Source organism: Ambystoma mexicanum, chromosome 2q, assembly GCF_040938575.1.
Source record: "Ambystoma mexicanum isolate Mex_15411 chromosome 2q, UKY_AmexF1_1, whole genome shotgun sequence".
Taxonomy (NCBI): domain Eukaryota; kingdom Metazoa; phylum Chordata; class Amphibia; order Caudata; family Ambystomatidae; genus Ambystoma; species Ambystoma mexicanum.
The window spans coordinates 753,712,880-753,738,771 of record NC_090924.1 but is presented as its reverse complement, the minus strand read 5'-3'; the positions used below and the strand labels follow the sequence as shown (position 1 = coordinate 753,738,771).

At 46.8% G+C, this 25,892-nt stretch overlaps 1 protein-coding gene across 1 annotated transcript in view; it reads left to right on the top strand.

The window, feature by feature from the left end:
• The window catches only part of NCAPG2 (non-SMC condensin II complex subunit G2), a 1,155,695-nt gene that overhangs the window by 79,827 nt on the left and 1,049,976 nt on the right, over positions 1-25,892 (top strand). Inside the window, exon 3 of the mRNA XM_069647980.1 lies at positions 15,689-15,877. Coding sequence (XP_069504081.1) covers positions 15,689-15,877 — 189 coding nt within the window. The remainder of the gene's footprint in view (positions 1-15,688; positions 15,878-25,892) is intronic.

Here is a 25,892-nt window from a genome sequence, read left to right as displayed (position 1 = left end):
AATGCTTGTTTCATAATTCACCACACCAGTATTCTAGGTGAGGAGGTTTGAACAGTTGCTGTTTCTCTTGATAGTCTTTAGACTTTTAACTAAGTGGTTTTAGCTTTTCCCAAACTGATACTCCATAAAAGGGAATCTGCTCCCCTGTTGTCTGTTATTATTTTACTGCCTCTTGACTGCATGCAATGCAGGTTACAGTTCTCTTTCCCCCCTTGGTCTCTCATGTAAGCAGGGCTTTGCTCCTGTGGCCTTTGTTTTATGTTTAGGCAACCTCTTTGCTGCTGGTAATGCGGGTTACAATTATCCCCCAATTGGAATCCCTGTTTAGGAGAGTTATGCCCAGTTTGCCTCAGTTCATTGGTTCAGTATTCAAAAATATAAATTTCACCTAGCGGTCTTCTTCGGAGCATCCCGGGGTCACCTGCTTCAGGCCAACTCACTGTCTCCTCCTGACTCGCTGGTGTTGCTGTGGGTCTCTCCGGGGCCTTCTGCCAGCCCCGGCTCGGCTGCCACGGTGTGCAGTCATTCACAGCTGCTTTGACAGCTCCGGGTGATCTCTGGTATGACTTTCATAATGGAGCAAACCGCGGTGTCGGCGCTCATCTCTCACATGTCATAGATTCTTGCAGATACGCTTCCTGCTACACATTCGCTGCAAGGTCATGCTTCCTCTGCATCTACATCGTCTCCCGGACAGCGTCCAGCTACCACCACTACTGCTACATTAGCGTCTCCTTCTTCCTGCACCTGCAGCCCATTTATATATTTAAAGGTCCCGCTCAGGGGCATTCTATCGAAACAACTAGACTGTTCATTATGCTTCCTTGCCTATGAAGCCCTTTTCCTTGTCCCAATACCGCAAGCATTATGGGACCTGAAGTCCATAACGTTTTTATTCTGTTTGTAATTAGTTTACTGGGAGTTGTCAAATTTGGTAGAGGTCATTAAAAGAGTTTGTGTTTTACCCACAAACCTCTATATAAGGCAGAATCCTAACAATTAGAAGTGGTAACATTGACATCCTGAATCCCCAATGAACCACTTTTATGCTGGTCGATAGAATTTTCATAATTTTGTGCTCCGGGCAGTTCTAAAAGAGGGAGCCTTATATTGACAGCATGCCTGTAGATATTTAGGGTATAGGGGAATCTCATCCTCAGAAAAGGATGAATACCGCTTCTCCAGCATTGGATCTTTCATGGATTCACATGCTTAGAATATTCCCCGTCGACAGACTGGGAACCCTCAGTAAGCTTATAAAGCCGTTTCCCATAGGAAAACGTTCGACACTTTCGTGTCCTATCTACGTCGTTTTGGGCCGCGCACGCACGCCCCACTAGGACATAGCGGTATAAATGCCCTGCCCCCGCGGCTCCCTTCAGTTTTCAACCGTCTCCAAAGTAGTGGGAGCACCTCGTGTAGTCTACTATTTGGTTAGGTTGTGCTGTTGCAGTTTTCTCGTGATGTCGGGAAAAGCGCTATTCCGCCCGTGCACTACGTGCGGGTTGAAGGTGTACGAGGGGGACGGACATATGGACTGCATATACTGTCTACACCCTCATCATTCGGCAGACAAGTGCGACATATGTAAGGACTTCTCCCAGAAGACTCTTAAAGATCGGAGTCGCAGACTTGTGGCATGGTTGAACAACGGAGCGGGGGCATACCCGCCTTCGGAGGTGGGCTCCACGCGCAGCGTGGCCTCGGTGTCAAAATCTTTTGGGGCCCCGCGCCCCTCAACGTCGTCGGAATCCCCGGTGAAGAAATCGCGACCGGTGGAGAGAGAATCATCGGAAGGCCATTCCAAGGACTCTTCTTCGAAGAAGGCCTCTTCATCCTTATCTTCAGCGAGGAAAGACACAAAAGAAAAATCTAATTCCTCCTCGGGCGATCGTCATAGATCGGCCTCGAGACGAGATTCAGAGAAATGTAGGTCGAGTTCGGAAAAGGCGGGAACGCCACATAAGCTTGCACGAACACCACCACCGTCGACGGTAGGGCAGTCGTCGACTACCTCTCTGCCGCTGACACAGTTGACCTCAACCGTTCCTGGACCGCAGACCACGACGACGTCTATGACGGAGCCGACTATTGCTTCGTCGACGGAGATCCCGCAAGAGGCCTGGCGTCCAGAGGTGTACGACCCAATTTTGCCAGAGACACTTCTACAGCAAGAGGCCTTGTCGGTGTCCTCGGGAGACGAGGATGTGAGAATAGCTGGCCCTGCAGACCTGGGGTTACAAGTTACCAGGCCTCTCTCCGGTAGCATTCCGGGTTCTACCTCTCTGCTCAATCCACAGTCACTTTTGTCATTGGAAGTCTTGTCCACGTTGCAAACATTGCTGAAGTCACTGGATGACCGCCTACCTCGGACAACTCCGGCCAGGTCGGTCATCGACGACCCGGGCCCGTCTCATCGACCACTGCCTTCAACCCCCGTGGCAGTGCTGCCAGATGCAAACCTCTCTGCCCCACGCCGCGAGGAAGGGGAACTGATGGATTTGGACTCGAACAGCAGAGCCTCGTCAGTTATCTCCCTTTCCCCCTCCAGGGATCCAACTTGGGAGTCCGAAGCAGAATTGGAAACCCTGAGTAGCCCTGCTCAGCCGTCTTCCCCCAGATGATATTGGGTCATTTCACACCATGATGGGCAGGGCTTGTACAGAATTCGGGCTGGCCCAGGAAGAAGAGAAAAAGGACTGTTTTCTTTTCGACCACATGGGGAAAAGGAGAAGGTCAGTGTTTTCAGTGCCCATCCTGGATCATGTGTGGAAGGAAGGACTGCAGATCATGCGCCACCCTTTCTCGGAACCAGCGATAAAGGGTCGTCTAAAGAAAGAATTTAAGGCCCCGGACTCTACTCCCAAGTGCCTTTCCTCCCAACCAACTCCTGACTCAGTGGTATCGGCGGCGGCGAGGATGGCGAGGACCCAGCACAAGTGCACGACCCCCCGGAAAGTGATGCCAGACGACAGGATGCTTTCGGCAAAAAAGTGCTGTCGGTAGGTGCTACCACAGTGAAAGCGGCCAATTCTCTAGCCATAGTTGCCGGATACGACAGGGAGATGTGGCACCGGCTGGTTCCTATACTGGAACACCTTCCGGATGAACATCGCAAAGCGGCTATGTTGCTGGTCAGGGAAGGTGAAGAGGCTTCCAATCATGCCATAAACATCGCAGTGGACCTCGCGGAGTCGGGGTTTAAGCAGGTGAATAATGGTGTGGTTCTCCGACGGCAGGCATGGCTAAAATGCACCAACTTCCGACCGGAGGTGCAGTACAAGGTACTGGATATGCCTTTTGAAGGCGAGAAGGTGGACGAAGCCCTGAAGGGCATGAAAGAGGACTCGGACACGGCACGTTCCTTGGGGGCCCTCCTGAATGGTCGGAGTTTCCGGTCTTTTCGTCCCTTCAGGGGAGCATCAGGAAATTCCAGATTCTTCAGTAGGCCAGTAGGCCAGCATACCCCTCCCAGGGATACAGACGAGCTTGTCAAGCGGCTAAAGTCGCCGGCACTACCAGGCCCCCAAGAAGAGAGCAGGTTACTCGTCGACGAGGGATAAGCAGACCAAGGACCAGCAATGACGGGCATCGGAACGTTCTGGGGGCAGAGTATCATGTTACATCAACGAATGGGAGCAAATAACGGATCAATGGGTGTTGGACACTGTAAAATACGGACATTCCCTGCAATTCAAAAGCAACCCTCCACACATTCCACCGGCGTTTGTAGCTCAATCCCATCTGAGCGTGTTGCAGCAGGAAGTAGCACTTATACTACAAAAAGGTGCTATAGAATTGGTTCCGTCGTCACAAAGGGGTCAAGGGGTTTATTCCTGATACTTTGTGGTGAAAAAGCCAAACGGAAAGTGGCGTCCCATCCTAGACCTGCACGAGCTAAACAAATCGTTGAAAAGCATAAAATTCAAGATGCTCACGCTCCAAGAAGTGATCCGGTCAGTTCAAGGAGATTTTCTGGCGTCTCTGGACCTGCAGGACGCGTACTTCCGCATACCGATGTGTCGGCGACACAAGAAGTTCCTAAGGTTTGTAGTAGGGCAGACTCACTACCAGTTCACAGTACTTCCCTTTGGACTGCAACCTTCTCCCAGAACGTTCACGAAATGCTTGGCCCCGGTGGCAGCCTGGCTGAGAAGGCAAGGCCATCATGTATACCCGTATCTCGACGACTGGTTGGTGAGGGGGTCCTCCCCGATGTCGAGGCACAGGAGTCTGCAGGCCACCATGAGCCTCTTACAACGGCTGGGGTTTGCGATAAACTTCGAGAAATCCTCGTTAACACCGTCAAGAAGAAGCTTGGTGTTCCTGGGCGCACAGTTCGAGACCCAGTCAGGATTAGTGAGACCATCCCTCGACAGGATCACCAAACTCAGTCGATTGGCAGGTCAGTTGAAAATCAATACCAGACTGTCAGTGAGAAAATATACATCGATCCTGGGCGCTATGGCGTCCTGCATTCCTCTGGTGGGCAACTGCCGCCTGTTCATGAGGCCAGTGCAACAGTTTCTGGCGGACCGATGGACGCAGGCTCAAGGCCTCTGGTCAGACAAGCTGACCGTCGATGACGACTAGTTTCTGTTAGCTCTTCGGTGGTGGAAAAGCGTCCAGAATCTATCCAAAGGAGTACCCCTACAGGAGCCGCAGTTTCGGTTAACCGTAGTGACAGACGCGTCCCTAACTGGCTGGGGGGCACACATGGGCACTCTGCAAACACAAGGCCGTTGGTCTCAGAGGGAATCTCTCCTGCACATCAAAGTTCTGGAACTGAGAGCAGTGCGCTTGGCCTTGAGGGCGTTCCTGCCTCACATCAGAGGGTCCACAGTGAGAGTTTTGACGGACAACACCACAGCAATGTTTTACTTGAGGAAGCAAGGCGGCACACGATCCAGAACCCTTTCCATCGAGGCTCAGAAGGTGTGGCACTGGGCTCTGAAACATGATATATCCATCGTACCTCATCACCTTCCAGGAGTAAGGAACGAACAGGGGCGGCCTCTGCTGGATCTCTTCGCCATGAAGAGGAATAAGAAGTGCGAGATGTATGCCAGCAGGTGGCCACAGGAAGATTCGATGGGAGAAGCGTTCTCCTTCCCGTGGACTGACAAGTTCCTCTACGCCTGCCCTCCGTTTCCTCTGATACGGAGAACTCTGCAGTGGATACGCAGGTACAGGTGCCGAGACATCCTGGTGGCACTGTGTTGGCTGAGGCAGCCGTGGTTTTCCGACCTGCTTCACCTGTCAGCGGATCATCCGATAACGTTCCCGAAGGTTCCCAACCTCCTGTTCCGGGACGAAGGAACAGTGTGGCATCACAATCCAGGCAGTCTCAATCTCACAGCTTGGCTCCTGACTTTTCAGAATTTGGTGCCTTGAACATTCCCTCGGACTGTCGGAAGATCTCACAAGCTGTGCGGGCTCCTTCCACCAACAAGTCCTACAGGTGTAAGTGGAGAAGATTCTGTGTGTGGTGTCAAGGACAGACGGGAGTGCAACCTCTGAGGGTTACTCCGGAACAGCTTCTTCCGTATCTACTACACCTAGCAAAAAGCGGATTGTCTTTATCATCAATAAAGGTTCACCTGGCGGCCATCTCTAGGTTCACAAGAAGAAGGAAGTCATCTCCCTTGTTTAGCGACAGGTTAGTGAAACACTTCATCAGAGGTTTGTTCCGGACATTCCCTCCGGTTAAACGTTTTCCACCTATGTGGAGCCTGAATATAGTGCTAGCAGGGTTAATGAAACCACCCTTTGAGCCAATGGCCACATCGTCGATGAAGATTTTGTCATGGAAAGTGGCTTTTCTAATAGCTATAACATCAGCTAGACGGATCTCGGAATTGCAAGCGTTGGTCATAGACCCTCCGTACCTCAGATTTTTCAAGGACAAAGTGATTCTGTCAAATCCTCGTTTCATCCCAAAAGTTCCTCCAACTTATCATAAGCACTCATCCATTGTCCTGCCCACCTTCTTCGCGACCCCTTCATCGGCTGCGGAAAAGGTCCTACCTGTGTGGTTAAGGGAACTCCTTGTAGCAAAACTCCATGTCACTGTTAAGAATGTAGCATCCAGCTGCTTCCTGGTGCAAGCCGCATCATGGCAAAGGCCTATGGATGAGGCCTTTGCCACTCTCTGCAGCTCTGCTGTGAGTGCTTCTACCAGGACCCCAGAACAGGCAGGAGCCTGCACCTGCAACCGGAGGAAGGAGCCCTGCCCCCGCCGCCATCATCTCCCACGCGGCCTCCGCCGCAATACACATCCGACATGAGCCGTGTCTCATGTCCATGGTAATGAGGAACAACATAGCCCGAGCCGAGTCAGCTGACTCGTGCGCCGCGGCCTCCAGCCCCTCCTCTCCCGCTTTAAATGGAGAGGAGCTGCGCCGCCAGGCAAAGCCGCATCATGGCAAAGGCCTATGGATAAGGCCTTTGCCACTCTCTGCAGCTCTCTGCTGCTCGACGGCGCTGGGCGGAGCTCCCTGGCACTGTCATCAAGGTACGCCCTCCAGCTGCCTCCCATCTACATCCCCGAACTCTCCATACTACTCTGCTTGCAACGCACGACTCAGTACACGTACTAAACTAGCCCAATGTACCTACACACCGTGCACAAACTCTCGCAACAAGCGCCTCAGTAGTAGGTGTTGGGGTAATATCTCTTTGGCCAATACTACCTTCTGCTCCCCTGGCGCTGCATGCAATGCATCCAACCCTGTACTGCCACCCACACAAGCACCCAATGCTGCACACCTGCCTGTGCCTGCTGCCCCCACTGTACTGAACATGCCTGTGCCTGCTGCCCCCACTGTATTGAACATGCCTGTGCCTGCTGCCCCCACTGTATTGAACATGCCTGTGCCTGCTGCCCCCACTGTACTGAATATGCCTTTGCCTGCTACCCCCACTGTACTGAACATGCCTCTGCCTGCTGCCCCTAACAAGACCATCATGCCTACGCATGACCCTATGGCTTCCCCAGCCACTGCCCAACAGACCTCCACCCTCAAGTTTGCCCTAATAAATGCCTGCTCAGTTCCTGCACATGGCCTAGACATTAATGACTTAATTCTCAAAAACAAAACAACACTGACCTCCTTATCACTGAATCCTGGCTGAATGACACATCAGGCCCTACCCTCTCCCTGGCCATTCCGGACGGATACACCATTTACAGGCAAGTCCGACCCCTTCTCGGGGGCGGGGGAGTAGCCCTCATCGCCAAAGATAACCTTGCTATTAGGAGGATTGAAGGTGAACTTGGTCACAGCTGTGACTACCTTACTCTTAAAATCAATCTCTCCCCCAACCTTACCTTGACCCTTCACATTGTTTATCGACCCACGGGTCTGATCTCCGAATTCCAGGAATCCCTCATCCAAGCACTCTCAGCGAACTTGAAGAAAAAATCCAAAGTCCTTCTCACAGGTGACCTTAACTTAGGCCTTAACCATCTCGAATCCTACCCACATCAAAGGATGCTCTTTAGACTGTGTTGCCCACCACAACTGCCCAGTGCTAATTACCGAAAACTCTCCCGTCCCTTGGACAGACCACCACTACATCCAATTTGACCTGAACACATCCAAAGGGCCCCCAAACACACCATCCCTCTTCCCGCAGCTCTCGCCTACTAACAGTAGAAAGGATCACGCCCCTCCTTGAGGTGCCGGCTCGCCAAGCCCCCTTCTCAACGGACCCCGACACTCTTGCCAACGCTTTCAAACTGGCAATCACTCATGCAGTTGATGCCTTCGCCCCTCTCACTCTCAGAAAAGCAAAGAAAGCCAAGCATACTAACGCATGGTTCTCCCAAGAGCTTCTCGTGCTTCGTGCCAAGAAGCAAGCTGCCCTCTCATCCTGGAGAAATGAACCCAATGACGCTACCAAATCTACCTTTAGGACCATCTCTAAAGACTACTATTATCCTTGCCAAAGCCAACTCCTCAAACAGGATTGCCAACGCCAAATCTAGAACTAAAGAAATCTTCACCATTTTCAGGGAACTTGAAACTCCATCCACCCCACCTTCCACCATCTTGAAAGATGAAAAATGGTGCAATGACATCCAATCCGCTATGTTTAATAAACTAAACCCCTTGCACACCAAAAAGCTCTAACCCTCCTAATTGCCAACCAGAATGTTAACACAAACAAAGAGACTAAAATCAACTCCTCCCCGCTATTCGACTTCAAGGATATCACTGAATCCGAGGTCATCACGCGCCTAAAAACCATCAAACCTTCCAACTGTAAAGGCGACGTTTGCCCTGCGCAGCTAGTCAAAGAATGTGGCCCTACCCTTGCCCCCTTCCTCATGGCCTTCATAAATGCATCCTTTCAGTCTGGCCATGTTCCGACTGATCTTAAGGAAGCCTGGGTTCGTCCGCTCCTCAAAAAAGCCTCCCTTGACCCATCGGTACCGGGGAACTACAGGCCCATCACCACTCTCCCCTTTCTTCTGAAAATTCTGGACAAAGCGGCCTACCAGCAAGTCCAAAAATTGCTCGTGGACCACCGCCTTCTGGGCTTTCAGCAGTCTGGTTTCAGACCTCGACACAGGACTGAAACAGCTCTACTTGACCTGAAAAATCAAATGGATGACATTCGAGACGCTGGCAAACCAGCGCTCCTGCTGCTCTTTGATTTATCAGCGGCATTCGACCTCGTCGATCATAACACACTCTGTCACCATCTCTCTATAGCAGCCAACTTCTCCCCGAAAGCATGCGCATGAATCACCTGCTTCCTACAGGAAAGGGCCATGAAAGTCTTCTCCGACTCAGCATGCGCCTCTCCCAGTCACATCAAATGTGGGGTGCCCCAGGGCTCCTGCATAGCGCCCACCCTCTACAACTGGTTCACTCGGCCTCTCTTCAATTACCTTGACGCCTTGGGCATCTCGTACACTAATTATGCGGATGACACCCAAGTGCTCATCCCAATCACAGGTGACTATGAGCTGGACAAGAACACCCTCAACTCCATTAACGCCACCATCCAAGCCTGGATGGCAGACAATTGGCTATGTCTTAATAGCGAGAAGACCGAGCTCCTACTTATTGGGTCACCGACTATTCTGGGTAACCTCGACAAACAATACCTCGATAAACTCCTTTACCATCGACAACATACCAATTGCGGTGTCCCAAACAGTCAAGACCCTAGGAGTCTATCTCGACTCGAATCTCACCATGGACAGGCATGTCCATGCCATAGCCTCTTCATCGGCATACTATTCCAAACTGATCAATGCAGCAAGACCCTTCATATCCTCTAAAAATGGACTCACTATTGCCAGGGCCATGATAGGTTGGACTACTGCAATGCGCTCCTTGGTTGGACATCCAGCAAAAATATCGCTAAGCTCCAACTTGCCCAGAACAACGCCAAGGCATAAATTGAGTTTTCAAAAATTGATTAGCAGAGTTTACGAATTAAAAAATGTTTGATTAGCAAACTGACCCATTTGATTAGCAATTTTGTACTAATATTGTTAGTCAACAGAAGTTATTTGTACCCAAGAGATGAAATGAGCAATAATACAGCAGTTTTGCATACCGCTAAAATAAGACATTAGTGAGGAGTGAGGCCTTCCAAATTCTTTAAACTTCAGCTATACCTACAGGTCTGGTAAATTAGTTTACCTATTCAACCTAAAAGAAACGCACTTTACCCATAGCAACGCAGGACAACAAATTTAAAATTAGATTTCTGTAAAATGGTGCATGTCACTATAAACCCACTTTGTTTGGTATACTGTTGCCGCCCAGAATCCAGCCATGCACCGTGAACTTGTTTGACATTTACTGCAAATATAGTAAATGTTAAATAAAAGTTTCAAACATGTCTGGTGAATGCTTATCGCCCTTCATAAAATCTACTCGACTGTGCGAGTGGGCAAAAAGACTTTGTGAGCCATAGATGAATGTCTGTAAAATGAAAAAGGTTAGCTGCATCAATGGACACAAATGAATAGATATGATAAAAAAGTCTCTGAAAACAGGTGGTAATATATAATATCATAATGCAAAGTGAGCTCTGGAGCCTAACTGCAGTGTTTGGTATTGCAGTAGATCTGTAGAGGTACAGACTGAATAGAACTATTATCACTACTTTGCGTACGCATCTAGTTCACTTTGTGTATTGATCATGTAAGAGGAAATAAAGACTAAGTGGAGTGTATTCCGTATCAGACAGAGAACTTGACAAACTAGGTGGAATATTGTAGTTTGTGGTTATCTCACTTTCAAGGTACCTGGTATAAAGCACAGGGTGATAACATAGAATGTCAAGGAGTATAGGATCGCTCACGAGTTGCAAGATGAATGCAACCTGCAGGTTACAGAACTATGTTTGCCATCAAAATCATTTGATTATGTGATGTACATTTTCAAAAGTAATCCCTCGTCCATATGATGCATCCTCCCCAACAAAATGAAATATAGTTGGCACTGTGGAATTCAGATACACTACTAACCTAAACTTTACTGTATGCATGAGATGAGTGTTTAACAGTAAAATACTGTAATTATGCAACAACCTAGATTTTAGGAATTGAATTGCATGACTGTTGTTAAGTTGACACATACTAGTCTTTGCCAGAAAGGATACAGAAAGCATAATAAAAGTCTGGTTTGCAATTTGAAAAATAAATTGTTGCCTTGCCCTCCCACACATGCCTTTGGTACTTAGGAGTGGAGGAGATGAATACTGCTGCACATCCTCTTGATTAGCACTTGAAAGTGAAGAGAGAAAAGGGGGTGAAGAGACCGAAGGCAAGAGAGGAATGCCGGGTGAGCAGTTTTCATTGAAGAGGGCAACTTAGATAGCTAACTCTGCTACACAAGTGGCCATTTGATTAGCAAACCTACAGAATTGCATAGCAAATTGCTATGCGACACTGCTTATTTTATGCCTTGAACGCCCTTAGGGCCGCCACAGGTTTCTCCAGGAAGGACCACATTTTGGACCTTCGAGGGCAGGTCCATTGGCTGCCCATCGGGCAGAGAATCATCTTTAAAATCCTCTCCCTCACCCATGAATGCCTCCATGACCTTGCTCCTCCTTACCTTGCCCAGAGAATATCCCGGCCAACTTCTGCTAGGCCCTCTAGAACTGCCTACACCAACCTAATTTCCACCCCTAAGACCTGCAGAGTATGTGCGGGTGGCACTAGCTTCCCGGCTTTAGCAGCTTCACACAGGAACACCCTACCCACGCACCTCAGGGGGGATTAACTCTCACCTAGCCTTCCGCAAAGCCATAAAAACGAGGCTGTTTGTCTGACCTACCTGCCATGATTTCTGCGTGCAGACGAACGTCACATGTAACCATGCTCCTTTTCCTTTTCTGTAACTAAGTACCTCATGTCTTCTATGTATTCAAAATCTTGCCTGCGTACACTTTCATGTAATAGTGCCTCGATGCCTCTGGGCTGGAGTGCGCTCTGCAAGTGTAAAAAAATAAAATAAGATTTCGAAGTAGGAGATGAGGGGGATCTCGTTTTTGGGATTAGTTAAAATAATGTATTAAGAAGGGAGAAATAATAGTGTCTTAGTTTCCTATCGTTTCCTATAGTGTGGATACTGGTCACACCTGGCTCTCTAAAATGCAACTGGGGAAATAGTGCCTCTCTGCTTTGTTTCACAGGTAATGGGCCAAAGGAATGCTTCTTTACTACAGGTCCTTCTCACAGTGGTATAGCGCTTGGACTGCTATTTGTGATCCACATGGAAGTGGATAGTGCCTGCTCCGCTATTTGCTATTATGCCACATGTCACACTATAAAAGATATGATGGCTGGCTTACTCTTGGGGGAATTCTCAACTCTTTCTCTCATTCCTCGTTCTACCACCACACTATGTAAGTTTCCCCCTCTCTCCACTTTGCCATTCTCAGCCTGGAAGCCTGAGTCAGGATAATCACTGGCATCTGTAAGGAAGGCATGGCATCAACAGTAAGACGGACACAAGTGACCACAGTTCAAGGGTGTCTATTGAACTTCAAAAAGGGTATGATAAACGCCTATGTAAACCTAAATCTACAGATGGGAGCAAACTGCGACCATCAAATAATAATAACACAGTCCTAGTGGTGTCTTGTCAAAATAAAAGGGCCTATACTAAGAAACCTATTGCCTTCCTTTTTGGGTGACTCACGGTTCACTCCGGATCCCCATCTGCCGTGCTCGGATCCCTTCTACACAATTGGTCTCCTTCAGCCGGGCTTGGACCAATTTCATATGGATCCTTGCTGGTTTCGGGGCGAGGGGGAGTGGAGGGTCTTGTCCATAATGGAAGATAGCCAGACCTAAACCTGACACCCAAACTCGGGGGGACCCGCTGTTCTCGTGGTAATTTCTTATGACCCAGCATTGTGCATATTTGGCCCTGGGATTGCAAGCTATCATTTGGTTTCTTTATATGGGGTCCCCCGTGTCCGGGCGTCATGAGGTTTTCGAGGTTCCCCACTTCTGTATTCCATTGGCTTTGTACGGCCACTGCAATCTGCTCTTTCTGGCCTGTTGGTTCTTGAACCCTGGGCTGAAACCCTACTTGAAGGGGCAGTCTCCTCTGATGTCCCCTCTGGCTGGTTGCTCCTTCTGCTGCATTTGTGGTGTAAAAAGAGAATTTACCTCCTTTTAGCCTATGACCAGAGTTGACTTGTGGGGTTTGGCCCCATTAATTCCTGTGGGATAACTTTTGAACATTCTTGAAACTCCTAAGGAAATTACTGGGGTTCTCGTCTGAACAGAAATGGGTTTCCTGGGTCCTTCATATGGCACTGCAGTGTTGGGACAAAGATTGGAATTTTAGAAGGGACCATTGATTTCTCACAGGTTTTCATGTAATCAATCACTACCATCCAATGTGCTCAGAAAGTAATAGTGTTGCAGTAAGCACTAGTGTATTATTTCTAAAAAGTGAATTGAGGCCTATTCCGGCCCAGTACTGCAATTCTAATTTTACTGCCTATTTGGTTCGCACTTTGGGCTAATTTCCTTATATCCTAATTACTTTCCTGTTAGGACTTATACAGGACTAGTGCTTAACTAGTCTCTTATATTGTATGCCTAGAGGGTATTAAGACCAACGCCTTATCCCTTTAATGTGTCTGAATATCCGTACCTTTCTAAGTACTTAGTGGACTGTTTATTAATCATGATGCAATACTCTAATATATATTTTTACAGTTTATTATATATGGCCTACTTTGTGTATGGGACAAATTGTACTTTGGTACCAGCTCTTCCCCTCCTAAGATTGAAACATAACTGCTCGGTTACGTTACCTATTGAGAGAGTTTTGGAGTAACTTGATGGACATGTTTTCCGTTTAGGGTAGGTGTCTTCATACCACAAAGAGAATAGCTGATGGTAGCCATAGATCGGATATGGTGTAAGTGGAGCAACTCCACCAACAACACAAGAAAACACTTGCCTACTAGACCAGTGCCACAGACCACTAATCCAGTGGTGCCTCAAAGGTCTAACCTGGTGCGAGAGACCCAGAAGGATGATAGAGCTCCCACAAGACCGAGAATAGTGCTAGGAGAGACTGCCATTGGAACAGAAGTACTCCAGATAAGATTTGGAAATGGGAGTATTTTACTCCCCCTTTTTTCTTTTTAAAGTTGGGAGTAAAATGATTTTTTAGAGAGTAAAAATGTAAATCCAATTCCCAATAGGAGTATTTTATAAGCGAGTAAAATAGGTGTCAACTGGAAAAACTGAAATGGTTATGTAATTATTTATTTGCACCTAGTTATGCATGCACATTAAAAGATGCATGTTTACTTCTTCCGATCACAAAGTTATAATAGATTCTTCCTGCAGTAATGTGTGCACTACTGGTCTAAACCTATCCATATAGCTGCGTGAGCGAAAGCAGGGGGACGGTCTTGCGTGTCTTATTTCCTATTTTTTGTTGGGAATATTTTTACTCCCTATTTTTATTTTTTGGGAGTCTAAAAGTAGCCTATACCATACTTATTTGGCGGGCTGCTTGTAGCACTCACAACTACTGGATGCAGAAAATTGATTTTTACAGTTTCTATTCTTACAGGGAGGAAGTTCATATCAGTGAACCAAAAAGTCTCGCACACTGGGGTGAAACTCCTCAAGTCACATAGTGGTGCACCAGTCTCATCAACTATCTAGATGCAGTATTTCCTGGGTACCATCCCCACAGTTGTCCACGTCCAGTCTTCTGCCATCGTCCAGACCTACAACCACTTCATGGCACGCCACTGTTATCTGCTGCTAGTAACTGCAGGTACAACCCAAGGTGGTGGTAGCTCGAGCCTTACTACTCTTACAGTTGGTGCCACCCCCTCCTGATATTACCACCTACAGGGTGTCCCGACTCCTCTACTTGTAACCAACTCTTCCAGACTTAACCACTATAGCGGATCAGAATCCGGAGACGGACAAGTGGCATTCGGGTTGAACCTTTCTTTATTCTAGAGCACAAAAGAAACCTATGCCGCCCCCAAGTCTAGGATTTTTGGCCTATGAAGAAAAAACATAAAAAGGGTGCTCGTCAGAACGTCCTTTACTAAACAAAGTCCTACGTCCAGAATCCTATGCTTAACTTAGTTCTGTCCTTACCACTTTAAAAGAAATACATAAATATAACAAAGATACACTTGGGCCTTGGCCCTGAGCAAAATGAATGGTGGTTGGTTTCCGACACCCCACCCTGGTAGGTCTTTCTCAATAGGAGCTCCCTGTCCTAGTGCACAGTCAAAGCCAGTAGACTGGCTATATAAACCTATTTTTTGTATGGTTTAATTCGGTCAAATGAATGTCTCTTCTCTTTTTCCTCACATGTGCCTGGGTGGGTTTGGTTTCTGGTTTCTCACCCACCTCATTGTGGGTGGGGGGTTGGTTTCTCTCACATAGTTTGTGAGCCATGTGGGCAAGGGGGTGAGTTTAGGTGGTCAGATGGAAATGAAATAGAAGCAGGTAGCAGAGTTTGGGGTGCTCCGAACTGAGAGGATGGTTACTTCAGTTATGGAGGAGTTAATCATTAGGGAGCAGACAGAAATTCAAAGACAGATACTACAGAGATATTTGGAGAGGTGAGTGGAAAGCGGTATTGTAGAGAAGGGGAGCATCTATGGCTGAATGTAAAGGTGTAGTGCCAAGAGGACCAATAAATGATCTTTGGAGTGCCTGCCTAGTGGGCAGGTGGTGGCAGGGGTATCCACATTTATGTGAGTGAAAATAAATATAATATGGCCTTTCTACAAGGCCACAATCCGCAATGAGAACATTGAAAACTATCCAGTGAACAGGATGCTTTGCTTACTATCCTTTTTCTCCTTTGACATTATTGTGATTCATTGTAACTGACCATATGGGAAACTGGTGGCTGTTAATTACCACGCTGAAAATATAGGAGAACTGTCGTCTGTATAGCTGTTATGGCTCCCAGTACTTGGTGTTTGGACCTGTTAGATTGTGCTCAAAAGCTGTTTGGTATGTTTCATTCATTGAATTGCACATCAAATTGAATCTAGCGTGGGAACTGTTTTCATTAGCATGGTAATAACTACTTTTCAAATAAACTTTCTGATGAGCGGTGACATTTGCTTTGATTGCACCGTTGATCTGCATTAGCAATGAAACAGGCTGCTTTTATCATTCTGCACTTCTGTTGTGTTACAGAAAGATGCGTCTGACCCTTTTGATCTGAACGAGTTGCTGCAGGAGTTGCCAAGGAAACAGAAGGAAGAGTTATGGGAGAGGTTGAAGTATTTAGTAATGACTGTTTTGTTGGAGAATCCCGTGGAAGGATGGCAGAGGATTGATGAGGACAGCGATGATGACATGGAGATGGAAAGTTGTACTGATGTGGTAATGTTGATTTGGCTTTTTCCCCTGCAATAAAATAAAATTAATCTATTCAATTGTGGGCATTCAGATTTAGTAGTTCTCCTTTTTTTTTTTTACTAATTTACGACTCGATTTTGCGGTTTGTCCACACTATTTTCTCTAGGTAAAGCTTTGGCCACTATGGCTTTCAATTTCCTTGGAAACCTTTAGCCTACATGCAAATTAGGTGTAAAGTCCTAATTATTCTTTTTGCAGCTCAGTACTATACATAATGGTTAAGGTAGTGTGCTCTAACGCTTGTCCTTATTGTTCATAAAACAAAGTGCTCCAGAATCAGCTTGTTGATTACAGCGTATTCTGCGATATAAAGTAGAAGGGTAGGACAGTGTGAGACTCCTCCCTGCTTTCCATCTATGGCATTGGGTATGTGAAACCAGCATCACCCCCAACACTGTTCAGTCCTGCTAGCACTACAGGCCTTTGGAGACTTAAGTACCAAGATATGTGTTTGAATTCTAATTGAGGGGGTGTTTGTCCATGTCAATGATTTGCCATATGTTAAGAGCAACTAATTCCTATTGAGAGCTTCATCATGACCTCCGATTTGTGTGTCTCGCTAGAGTTCAGCCAAAATGGTAAGGGCGTTTGGCTGTCCAATCAGGACGGCCAGATCCTCTGTTGGAGCTGGACCTATTCAGGTACTCTGCAGACAATTGCCGGGGGGGGGGGGATTTGGAAGACTTAGCCCCCACTTCCTGCCTGCCCAGACACTCTGGAGCCTTGGTGGGGACGCACACACGTACGCATGCACGCACACACACGCACTTGGGTGTCCCTATTGTGCACTACCTATGGACATAGCCTGCGATATAAAAAATACACAATAGTTGGTAGAACATGTCCACTGCCACCAGCCATAACGAGGTGATTGTCTATGTGACTAAAAAGTCACAGGAGCAGAGAGAAGGAGGATTCTAAGTATCCCTTTTGCACTCCGCTGAAGGTGGTGTGTGCCAATCTCTCAGACTATAGTTTTGGGAGAAATGCTAAGTATCTCTCTTTCCTTAGAAACTGTAGTACTTAAGGATATAGAAAAATAATTTTAAAGGAGGACCCTAGGGGTCCCCAGCAACACTGCCCATAAGGAGCTGTGTGCTGCAGTAGTAATACACAGATGCCTTTTACGAGCTATGGAGTATACAGACAGACAGACAGACTTACTTCATAGTACAGGTAGATTACAAAGAATAGAGTTCCAAAGCCCACAAGAATGAATGAGTGGGAAAAGGCTCCACTCATTCAGGATTGAAAGAAAATGTCCCGAAGTCTAGCAAAAAGTGCTGGGGGTCTCACTAGGAGAGGGGATGAAGCACAACAATGATAAATCTCCCTAACACTCACCTCCCCCTAGACTAGGGACAGGAGGATCTAATCCACTCCTGGATGGCTCTCTTGATCCAGTCGGTCATACTTTATGGAGAGACCATCAGCGTTCTTATGTCTGTTATCTGTCCTGTGCTCAATAGTGAAGTTGAAGCTTTGTATGCTTATGGGTCACCTGAGCAGTTTTGGGTTTTCTCCTTTCTTCTGCATCAGCCACCTTAAGGGTTGTTGTTCAGTTTTGATCTTGAAAGTAGTTCCATAGAGGTAGTCTTGATTTTCTTCAGGGCCCACACAATATAAAAACATTCACGTACAATGGTTGCCCACCTTGTCTCCCTAACTCTCAATTTTCTACTAATAAAGCAGATGGGGTGCTCCCTGCTTTTCCTAGCAAAATGGCTCAATACTGCTCCTATCCCTGTGTAGGAAGGATCAGTTTGGACTGAGCAGGCCTGAGTATAATCTGGATCTCTCAGCACTGGAGCTTTACAGATGGCCTCTTTCAGCCCCTGGAAGACTTTTTCACAGTACCCATTCCACTTAACCTTTTTAGGGTACTTGGGAGAAGATATGGTATTCAGAGGAGAAGCTATAATCCCATAGTTCTCAATGAAGTTCCTGTAATAACCAGTAAATCCTAAGGAGGTTCTTACGTTTGAGTAGTTGGAGTGGCCCATTCTTGTACAGCCTGTACTTTGCTGGGTAAGGGCTTGATCTCTCTCCCCCTCCCCCTCCTACCTCATGTCCAAGGTAGACCACTTTACTCAGACCAACTTGGCATTTACTTGCTTTGATGGCCAGATTGGCCTGTTGAAGGGCCTGCAACACATGTCCCAGGTGGTGAAGATGTTCTTCTCTGGTACGGCTGAACACTGCTATGTCATCCAAGTATGCCATGCAGACGTTCTCTAACCCATTCAGAACATGGTTAACCATTCTCTGGAATGTGGCAGGTGCATTCTTTAAGCCGAAGGCCATGACCTTAAACTGGTACACTCCTTCTGCAGTTGAGAATGCAGTCTTCTTCTTGGACTGGTCAGTCATGGCAATCTGCCAATAACCACTTGTCGGGTCAAAAGTACTGAGGAAGTTTACTGAGCCCAGCTTAACCACTAGTACATCTGTCCTTGGCAAGGGATGGGCATCAGTCCTGGTGACTGCATTTAATGCCCTATAGTCCACACAGAATCTAATTTTCTTAGTTCCTTTGGTACTAACACAACTGAGCTATCCCATGGGCTTGTGGAATGTTCAATCACTCCTAGGATAAGCATATTATTGACCTTCTTTTATGTGATTCCTCACATTATATGACATCCTGTAGCCCCTGGTTTTAACAGGCACATTATCACCAGTGTCAATGTCATGCTTGCCCCAAGGGGTCAAACCTGGTGTTGCTGCATTGTCAGATTAGTAGAGAGTTGTACTCCTTCTACTGACACATCTGAAGGGTGTCCCCTTAGAAGATCCGGGAGAGTCTCACTCTCCTTCTTGATCAGAAGCTAAGAGCAAAGCATCTATAAGTGGTCTAGAAACATAAGCCTTCAGATGGTTGGTGTGAAAGACCCTAGGAGCCTCATTGGGGTTGCCCAAGTCTACCAAATAATTGACCTCCAAGTTTTTCCACAACTTTGAAGGGTCCTGTCCATTTGTCCTGTAAGAGCCTCTGTCTTACTGGGACCATTCTGAAAAAGTGTTGGTCTGCATTAAACTACACCATGTTTGCCTTCTGGTCATGCCATTGCTTAAACAGAGCTTGACCAGTTTTCAAATTCTCAGTAGCCTCGGTCATCATAAGTGCAATACTCTGTCTGAGGCCAAGCGCATAGTCAGTAATCTGTACTCTCTTGAGGGAAGGATCACTCTCCAGACCCTCCTTAATCAGGGCCAAAGGGCCTCTGACTGGCTGACCATAAAGTAACTCAAACGGGCTAAAACCAACTCCAGCTTGGGAAACTTTTCTGTAGGCAAATAGAAGGCATGGCAGAAGAAGGTCCCACTTTCTTCTAAGTGGTTCTTCCAAAGCTCCAATCATGCTCTTCATTGTTATATTAAACCTCTCTACCTACCAACCCATTTGTCTGAGGGTGGTAGGCAGTTGAGAACTTGAAGGTGACCCCACAGGTTTTCCACATGGCCTGCATGTAGTGGGACATAGAATTTGACCCCCTGTTGGATACAACCTTGTTAAGAAATCCTACTCTGGTAAAAATACCAAGTAAGCCTTAGCCACTGCCTGAGCAGTTCTCATTGTAATTGCTTCAGGATACCTGGTGGCATGGTCCACCACAACCAATATAAACTGGTTGCCTGAAGATGTGGGAGGGTCTCGGGGAACAACAGTGTCCATCCCCACCCTCTCAAAAGAAACTCTCACAACTGGGAGAGGCACTAATGGTGCCACATTCTTGGCTCCACTCTTACCAGATAACTGGCAGGTGTGACGACTCCTACAGTGTTCTATGACTGCACCCATCTTGCTTGGGCCAGTAGAAATATAGGGAACTCCTCTCCTTGATCCTCTTGGCGCTTAAGTGACCAGCCAGGGGGACTTCATGGGCTAACTGTAGGAATTTGGGTTTCAATTCCTGGGAGCCATCAGTCTCCTGAGTTCTCCTGGAATAGACTCCATAGGCTCACTGTATAGGAGTTCATCTTCCCAGTATAGCCTGTGCTTTGCAGGGTCTTGCCCTTCACTGTGGGAAGCGGCCTGCTGACGTCTTTCTAGAGAGGGATCCTCTCTTTGTCTCCTACAGAAGTCTGTCCTTGAGGGCCCACCTTCTACCAGCAAAGTCTGCAGCTCAGGATGGTCTCTTGGATCTAGATCTTCCCGACAGGGTTGAATCTCCTCCCCTGACTCATCAGTAGAATTTTATATGGGGGATTTCTCTTGCACCAACTCAGCCTAGGCTGGTGGTAGGGTTACAGGGGTGACCTCTAGGTTTTCTACAGGAACCTTTTTCTTTGTGGAAGTTTTGGACTTGGGTGCCCTTCTTCCTTTGGGAGACTCTGGGTTTCCCCTCGGTCTCAGTTGTAAGATCCTTTAAGGTTGCCTCTGGCTTTCCTTGACAACTTCCTTCTCTTATATTTTTTTTTTGGTGTGCTGGAGACTACACCTCAGGCCTTCAAATCATTGCCCAGCAGTACCCTTCCTGGTACTTCTGACTGAACACTTACAGGAATGATTACAGTCAACCCATTACATTTAATGATAGCTGGCACTACTGGGCACATTTGGACTGGGCCACCTGCTAACTAGGGAAGCCTTTTGGGAGCCCTTAGCAACTTCCTCAGGTTGAAAGGCACTTTCATCTACCACAAGTATACTGGCCCAGTGTCTCTAATGGCTGGAGTGTCCTGACCATTTACAAGTACACTGGGCCTCATTACGAGTCTGGCGTTAACCGAGGCGGTAAAACTGCCTGGTTAACGCCGGACTCGTATTACCATTCCGCCTCTGTGATTCCCGGAATTACCGGGGCATTACAGCCCCGGTTTTCCGGGAATCACGGAGGCGGAATGGTGTAAATCCCCATTCCCATTGAGTCCTATGGGACTCGATGGAAATGGGGATCATGGAAACACCGGCAGCATCTCGTAATGCTGCCGGTGTTTCCTCATCCGCCTGCATGCGGGAGGTGTTAAACCCGCCTGGTCAGACCTGGCGGGAACATCACCTCCCGCCTGCAGCGGTCGGACTCAGGCGGTCCGGAAACAACGGTGGCGGTGGGTTTACCGCCACCGTTATTTCCGGACCGCCTGGGTCGTAATGAGGCCCACTGTCTTTATAACCCTCTTTAGTATGATCAGGATCCAATTATAAACCTCTATGTTCTGTTGTTCCTACAGTTTCAGGGATACTAAAGAAACTAGCCTGAACACCAATGGGTTCCTCAGCTTCAGGGTGCAAGCTAGCCCCTGTCATTGGAATATCCACATCATGTGTGACTGGTAAGCTGACAGGTGATCCCTGGATGTTTACCCTTTTATCTGGGATTGCCTTTCACCAGACCCACAAACCACACATTTCCCTAACGACTTTTAGAATTGGGGTTTCTGATTGGCTTGGGTCCAGAGGTTTCACTAGCCCTAGACGGTTGATGTGACGGATATTTACCCTTGTTATGTTTGTGTCCCTCTTGGTGGGGGATTTTTGGAATGATCCTTCTCATCCTTTTTGTGCTTTTTCCTCTTCCTCTTTGTGAAGAGCCCCAGAATCCTTATGAGTAGCCTTTTTGGCCACCCATAAGTCAGCAGCCACTGCTAGCTTCTTGGGGTCCAGTTCTTTAGAGTCAGCAAGGTGCTGTCTCAACTCTGGGAAACAGGCATCAAGTATACTTTCCAGCATGAAGAGACACCTCATGCCTTCATAAGAACTCCCCTGGTAGCCTTAATCCACCCATCTTCTTTTTTTTTTCTTGGGCTTTCACGTCCAAGAAACCCAAAAGTTACCATCTCTTATTGTGGTCTCTAAACCTTTTTAGGTATTGGGAAGGGGTCTTCCCAAACCTGGCTATGAAAGCAGTTTTTTACCAACTGGTAATCCTGTCTATCAACATTATTCAACTCCATCACAGCCGTTCTGGGGGAGCCTACAGATTACCCAGGGAACAAACTCACTTTCACAAATACCTTGTACTTTGCATGTAAACTCAAATGTACTCGGCCAATGAAGAACATCACTTTTCACATCATCAAAACTCAAATATTTGGGGAGACCAGGCTTCCTGCTTCTTGAGTTGTTTGGCAAAGAGGGCTCTGAAACAGAAGTAGAATCAAGAGAATACTTTCATCTCTAGTTCATGCTGCATCTCTTTTTCCCTGTGTTGCAGTTCCTTCCCCATTTCTTTGTCTCGCATCTCAGACTGTATTTGCAGTTTCCTGAATTCAAGCTGCATTTTCATTTTTTCTAATTCTAGAACCAGTTCGGCTGACATTTTAGAGGCAGGTAGGGTTGAGGTCAGACGATTGGCAGATGGATTAATATTCATACTTTCATCCACATCATCTTCCATCTCATTATCAGAAAGTTGACGACTAAGGGTTAAACTTTGACCATCATTTTATTCTAGATCTATTCCTGAAGCAGGAGTTACAGGCCTGCTTACAGTTTCCTAATCCACCAAGTTTTGGATTAACTAATCCTTTTTTTTCATTTTTGTACTAAGACATTTATCTTTATGTATTTCTTTCATTTCGGCCACAGTTAAAGACCCAAGAGCTTCTGCCTTCTAGTTTTCCATAGTGGATATCGTTTTTTTGTACTTTAGAGTATAATGACCTGGAGGATGGATTCTTTGTGTGCAGTACAACCAGAAATCGATGCAATCTGAACTACACAGATCCCACCACTGCCACCGGTGTTAGGGGAGTTTTCCTGAAGCCCTACTGGCAGTAAGACTTTAGTAAGCTATCCCACTGGTTTGTAGATCCCCAACTCTTATTATCAGTCTGCATTTGCTCATGACCTTGCTAGTGTGGCAGAACAGTCAGGCTTATCTTAAGAGGAAGATGTGAGCTGTAGGTAAGTACTCTGAATCTTAGTTACAGGCACAACAAAGAAGTACATACACATATAGTTATATAAAATTTATTATAGTTAAATCAGAAGCACTTTAAATACTTCAGGTGTTTACGGTAGAACACTTAAGAATACTAGATAATGCACTTCAAAGGGCACTTTCATTTTTGTGTTTGTTCGCAGTTACATTTGTAGCAACGTTCGAAAGAGAAAGGACAAGGTTATCGTATTATCGGTAATTGCGCACTCATGTGGTTTTCAACAGGTCATACGGTAATGCATTTACTCTGCAAACACATATAGGAAAGTCACTTAAACGGAGGAAAATAAGTGGTTGGTGCAACATGAGCTTAGTTCAAGGTTCTAGAGACGGTTTCTTTGCTGACAAACCTTTTTTAAGTAAAAAAACGAAACCCTAGCTAAAGACAGTTCGGAGAGGGCTTGAAGTCTTGGCAAACAGCGAAAAAGTTCCAGCAGATTTCTTCCAGTGTCTAAAATTATTGAAGCAGCAAGTTAGCAACTAACAAAGGAGACCTAAAAACTGACTCGAAAAAGGGACACAACCAGCTACTTGGGTCAGAAGTAAGATGCGGTTGCCCCGGACACCTCTATGTGCACTCAAATGCTCTGGAGCGACTTATTGGAATCAGGTGAGCAATACCTTTCCCCCCACAGTACCTTTTGGTTTGAAGTAAATGTTCGTGTTGGCTCGACGGCGATGTGGCAGCTCTGGATCCGACCTCCCTATTCCTTGGTCTGGTGACGAAAGGCAGGACAATGGACGTTGTCTCTCAGCAGCAGTCTCAACGGAGGACCTGTAGCACAACTTTCAGCAACTTCTTACTTCACTCTGCGGTTTTGGTGCCTTTTCAGCAGCACCAACAAAGGACACGGATCATCGCCTGGTCAATCTTCTTTGCTTTCTGCAGTCCCACACTCTGGTGAGGGGGTCTGGGTGAGTTAGATCAGATCTCTAGAGTATTCTTACAGGCTCAGCGCAGATTTGGATGGATTCGGCCTTTCCACAACGATGCACTTGAAATGGGCAGCATGTCTCCTGGTAATGGGGTTCAGTAGCTCTGGAAGCTCCTAGGACCTCTGGAGATGGCTCGTTTCAAAGTGCGTCTTGGGATTAGTTGTTGCCACAAGCCAAAGGGAAGGATTAGTCCTCTTTGGAGCTCCTCTGCCTCATATGGGAGAGAGAGGAGAGGGAGAGGGAGAGGGAGGCCACTATTGTGCACTACCGAGGCTATGGACATAGCTTGCGATATAAATAAATACACAGTAGTTGGTAGAACATGTCCCCTGCCATTACTAGGTGATTGTCTAAAAAGTCACAGGAGCAGAGAGAAGGGGTATACTAAGTATCCCTTTAGCACTCCACTGAGGGTGGTGTGTGCCAATCGCTCAGACTATTGAGCTGTGGGAGAGACACCAAGAATCTCTCTATCCTTTAGATCTGTAGTTACCGAAGGATATAGAAAAATAATCTTAAAGGAGGACCCTAGGGGTCCCCAGCAACACTGCCCATAAGGAACTGTGTGCTGCAGTAATGAAACGCAGATCCCTTTAAGAGCGCTGGAGCAGACAGACTCCATAGTACAGGTAGATTACAAAGAATAGAGTTCTAAAAGACCAACCCTACCAGAATTAATGGGTGGAAAAAGGCTCCACTAATTCAGGATTGAAAGAAAAAGATTGATCAAAGAGTGCTTGGGGTCCCACTAGGAGAGGGGATGAAGCACAATAATAACTCTCCCTAACACATGGGTAGTTGCATCTTTGTGATAGTTATTTCTCAGATGTCCCCATAGATACATGCCATCCAACCCTTTGATCTCCCGGGCTGAAAGGAGTTGTTTGCCCAGGTAAGTACCACCAAAGCAAACCTTTTGAATGCTCTACTAATTTGAGTAGTCTGGCCTTGAATTACAGGTCACGTAACTTAGTTTATCTGCTCAACCAAAGAGAAATGCATTCTACCCATGAAATTGAAGGCATTGTGTTTTTGTATTGGAAAAGTTCATGGTGATGGATGGAAAGACATTAGCAGCAATGGAATTGTTCCTCTTCAATATTCTTCCAACACCCTGGAACCACATTTTGTGTATCCTACATTGGAAACACCATTAGGTGATGCAAAGTTGAGACTTAAAATACATTTGAGGGACAGGAGGGGGCAACACATCCAATGAGTTGGGGAGACCAATGCAAGACCAGTCTGTGTTGAGGTCAAGGTTGCAAGCGCCAACATTGTATAAGGAACGCAAGAACGAACATTATTTACTTGTGTGATAAAAGACGCGAGTAAAGCTCAATTGCTGATGGACGATTGAACTTGAGCAAAGAGAGCTACAATACTCTTAACAGAGTGGTCTGGCACCGCCAGGGTGCTAAATCGAAGGTCTCTGAGGTACCCAACCAAGAAGGGGCAGAAATGAAAGTTTGAAGATGAAATCAATGAATGAGTGAGTAAAGTAAATCGAAGTGGTCCGGCGACGGTTTAAGCAAAATCCATTGCACAGTTGAAAGTCTTAGATTTTTGATACAAAGTGGGAAGTGCTCCTCCTTGATCTCTCAGCTGCCTTCGACCTGGTTGACCACCAAATTCTCTGTCATCATCTCAAAATCGCCGCCCACTTCTCGGAAGCAGCCACTTCTTGGATCAGTTCATTCCTTGCCAACAGAACCATGAGGGTCTTCTCTCCACTAGCAGCGGCTGACCCCTCCCACGTCCCCTGTGGAGTCCCACAAGGATCCTGTGTATCTCCCACCCTTTACAATGTGTTTACTAAACCACTCTTTGATATCCTTGATTATCTGGGTGTCTCCTACACTAATTATGCGGATGACACCCAGATACTCATCCCTGTCACTGGTGATTTTGTAACCGATTCAAAATCTCTTAATACGGTCTACTCCGTCATCCAGGCCTGGATGGCCAATCATGGGCTCTGCCTTAACGACGAAAAAACAGAGTTAATCATCCTGGGCTCCCAAACTAAACTCGCGAAACTTGACGCCAACTAAAATTCCTTCACTATTGATGGGATTGACATCAAAGTGGCCAATGTCACCAAAACTCTAGGAATCTACCTTGATTCTACCCTGTCCCTCACACGACAAACCAAT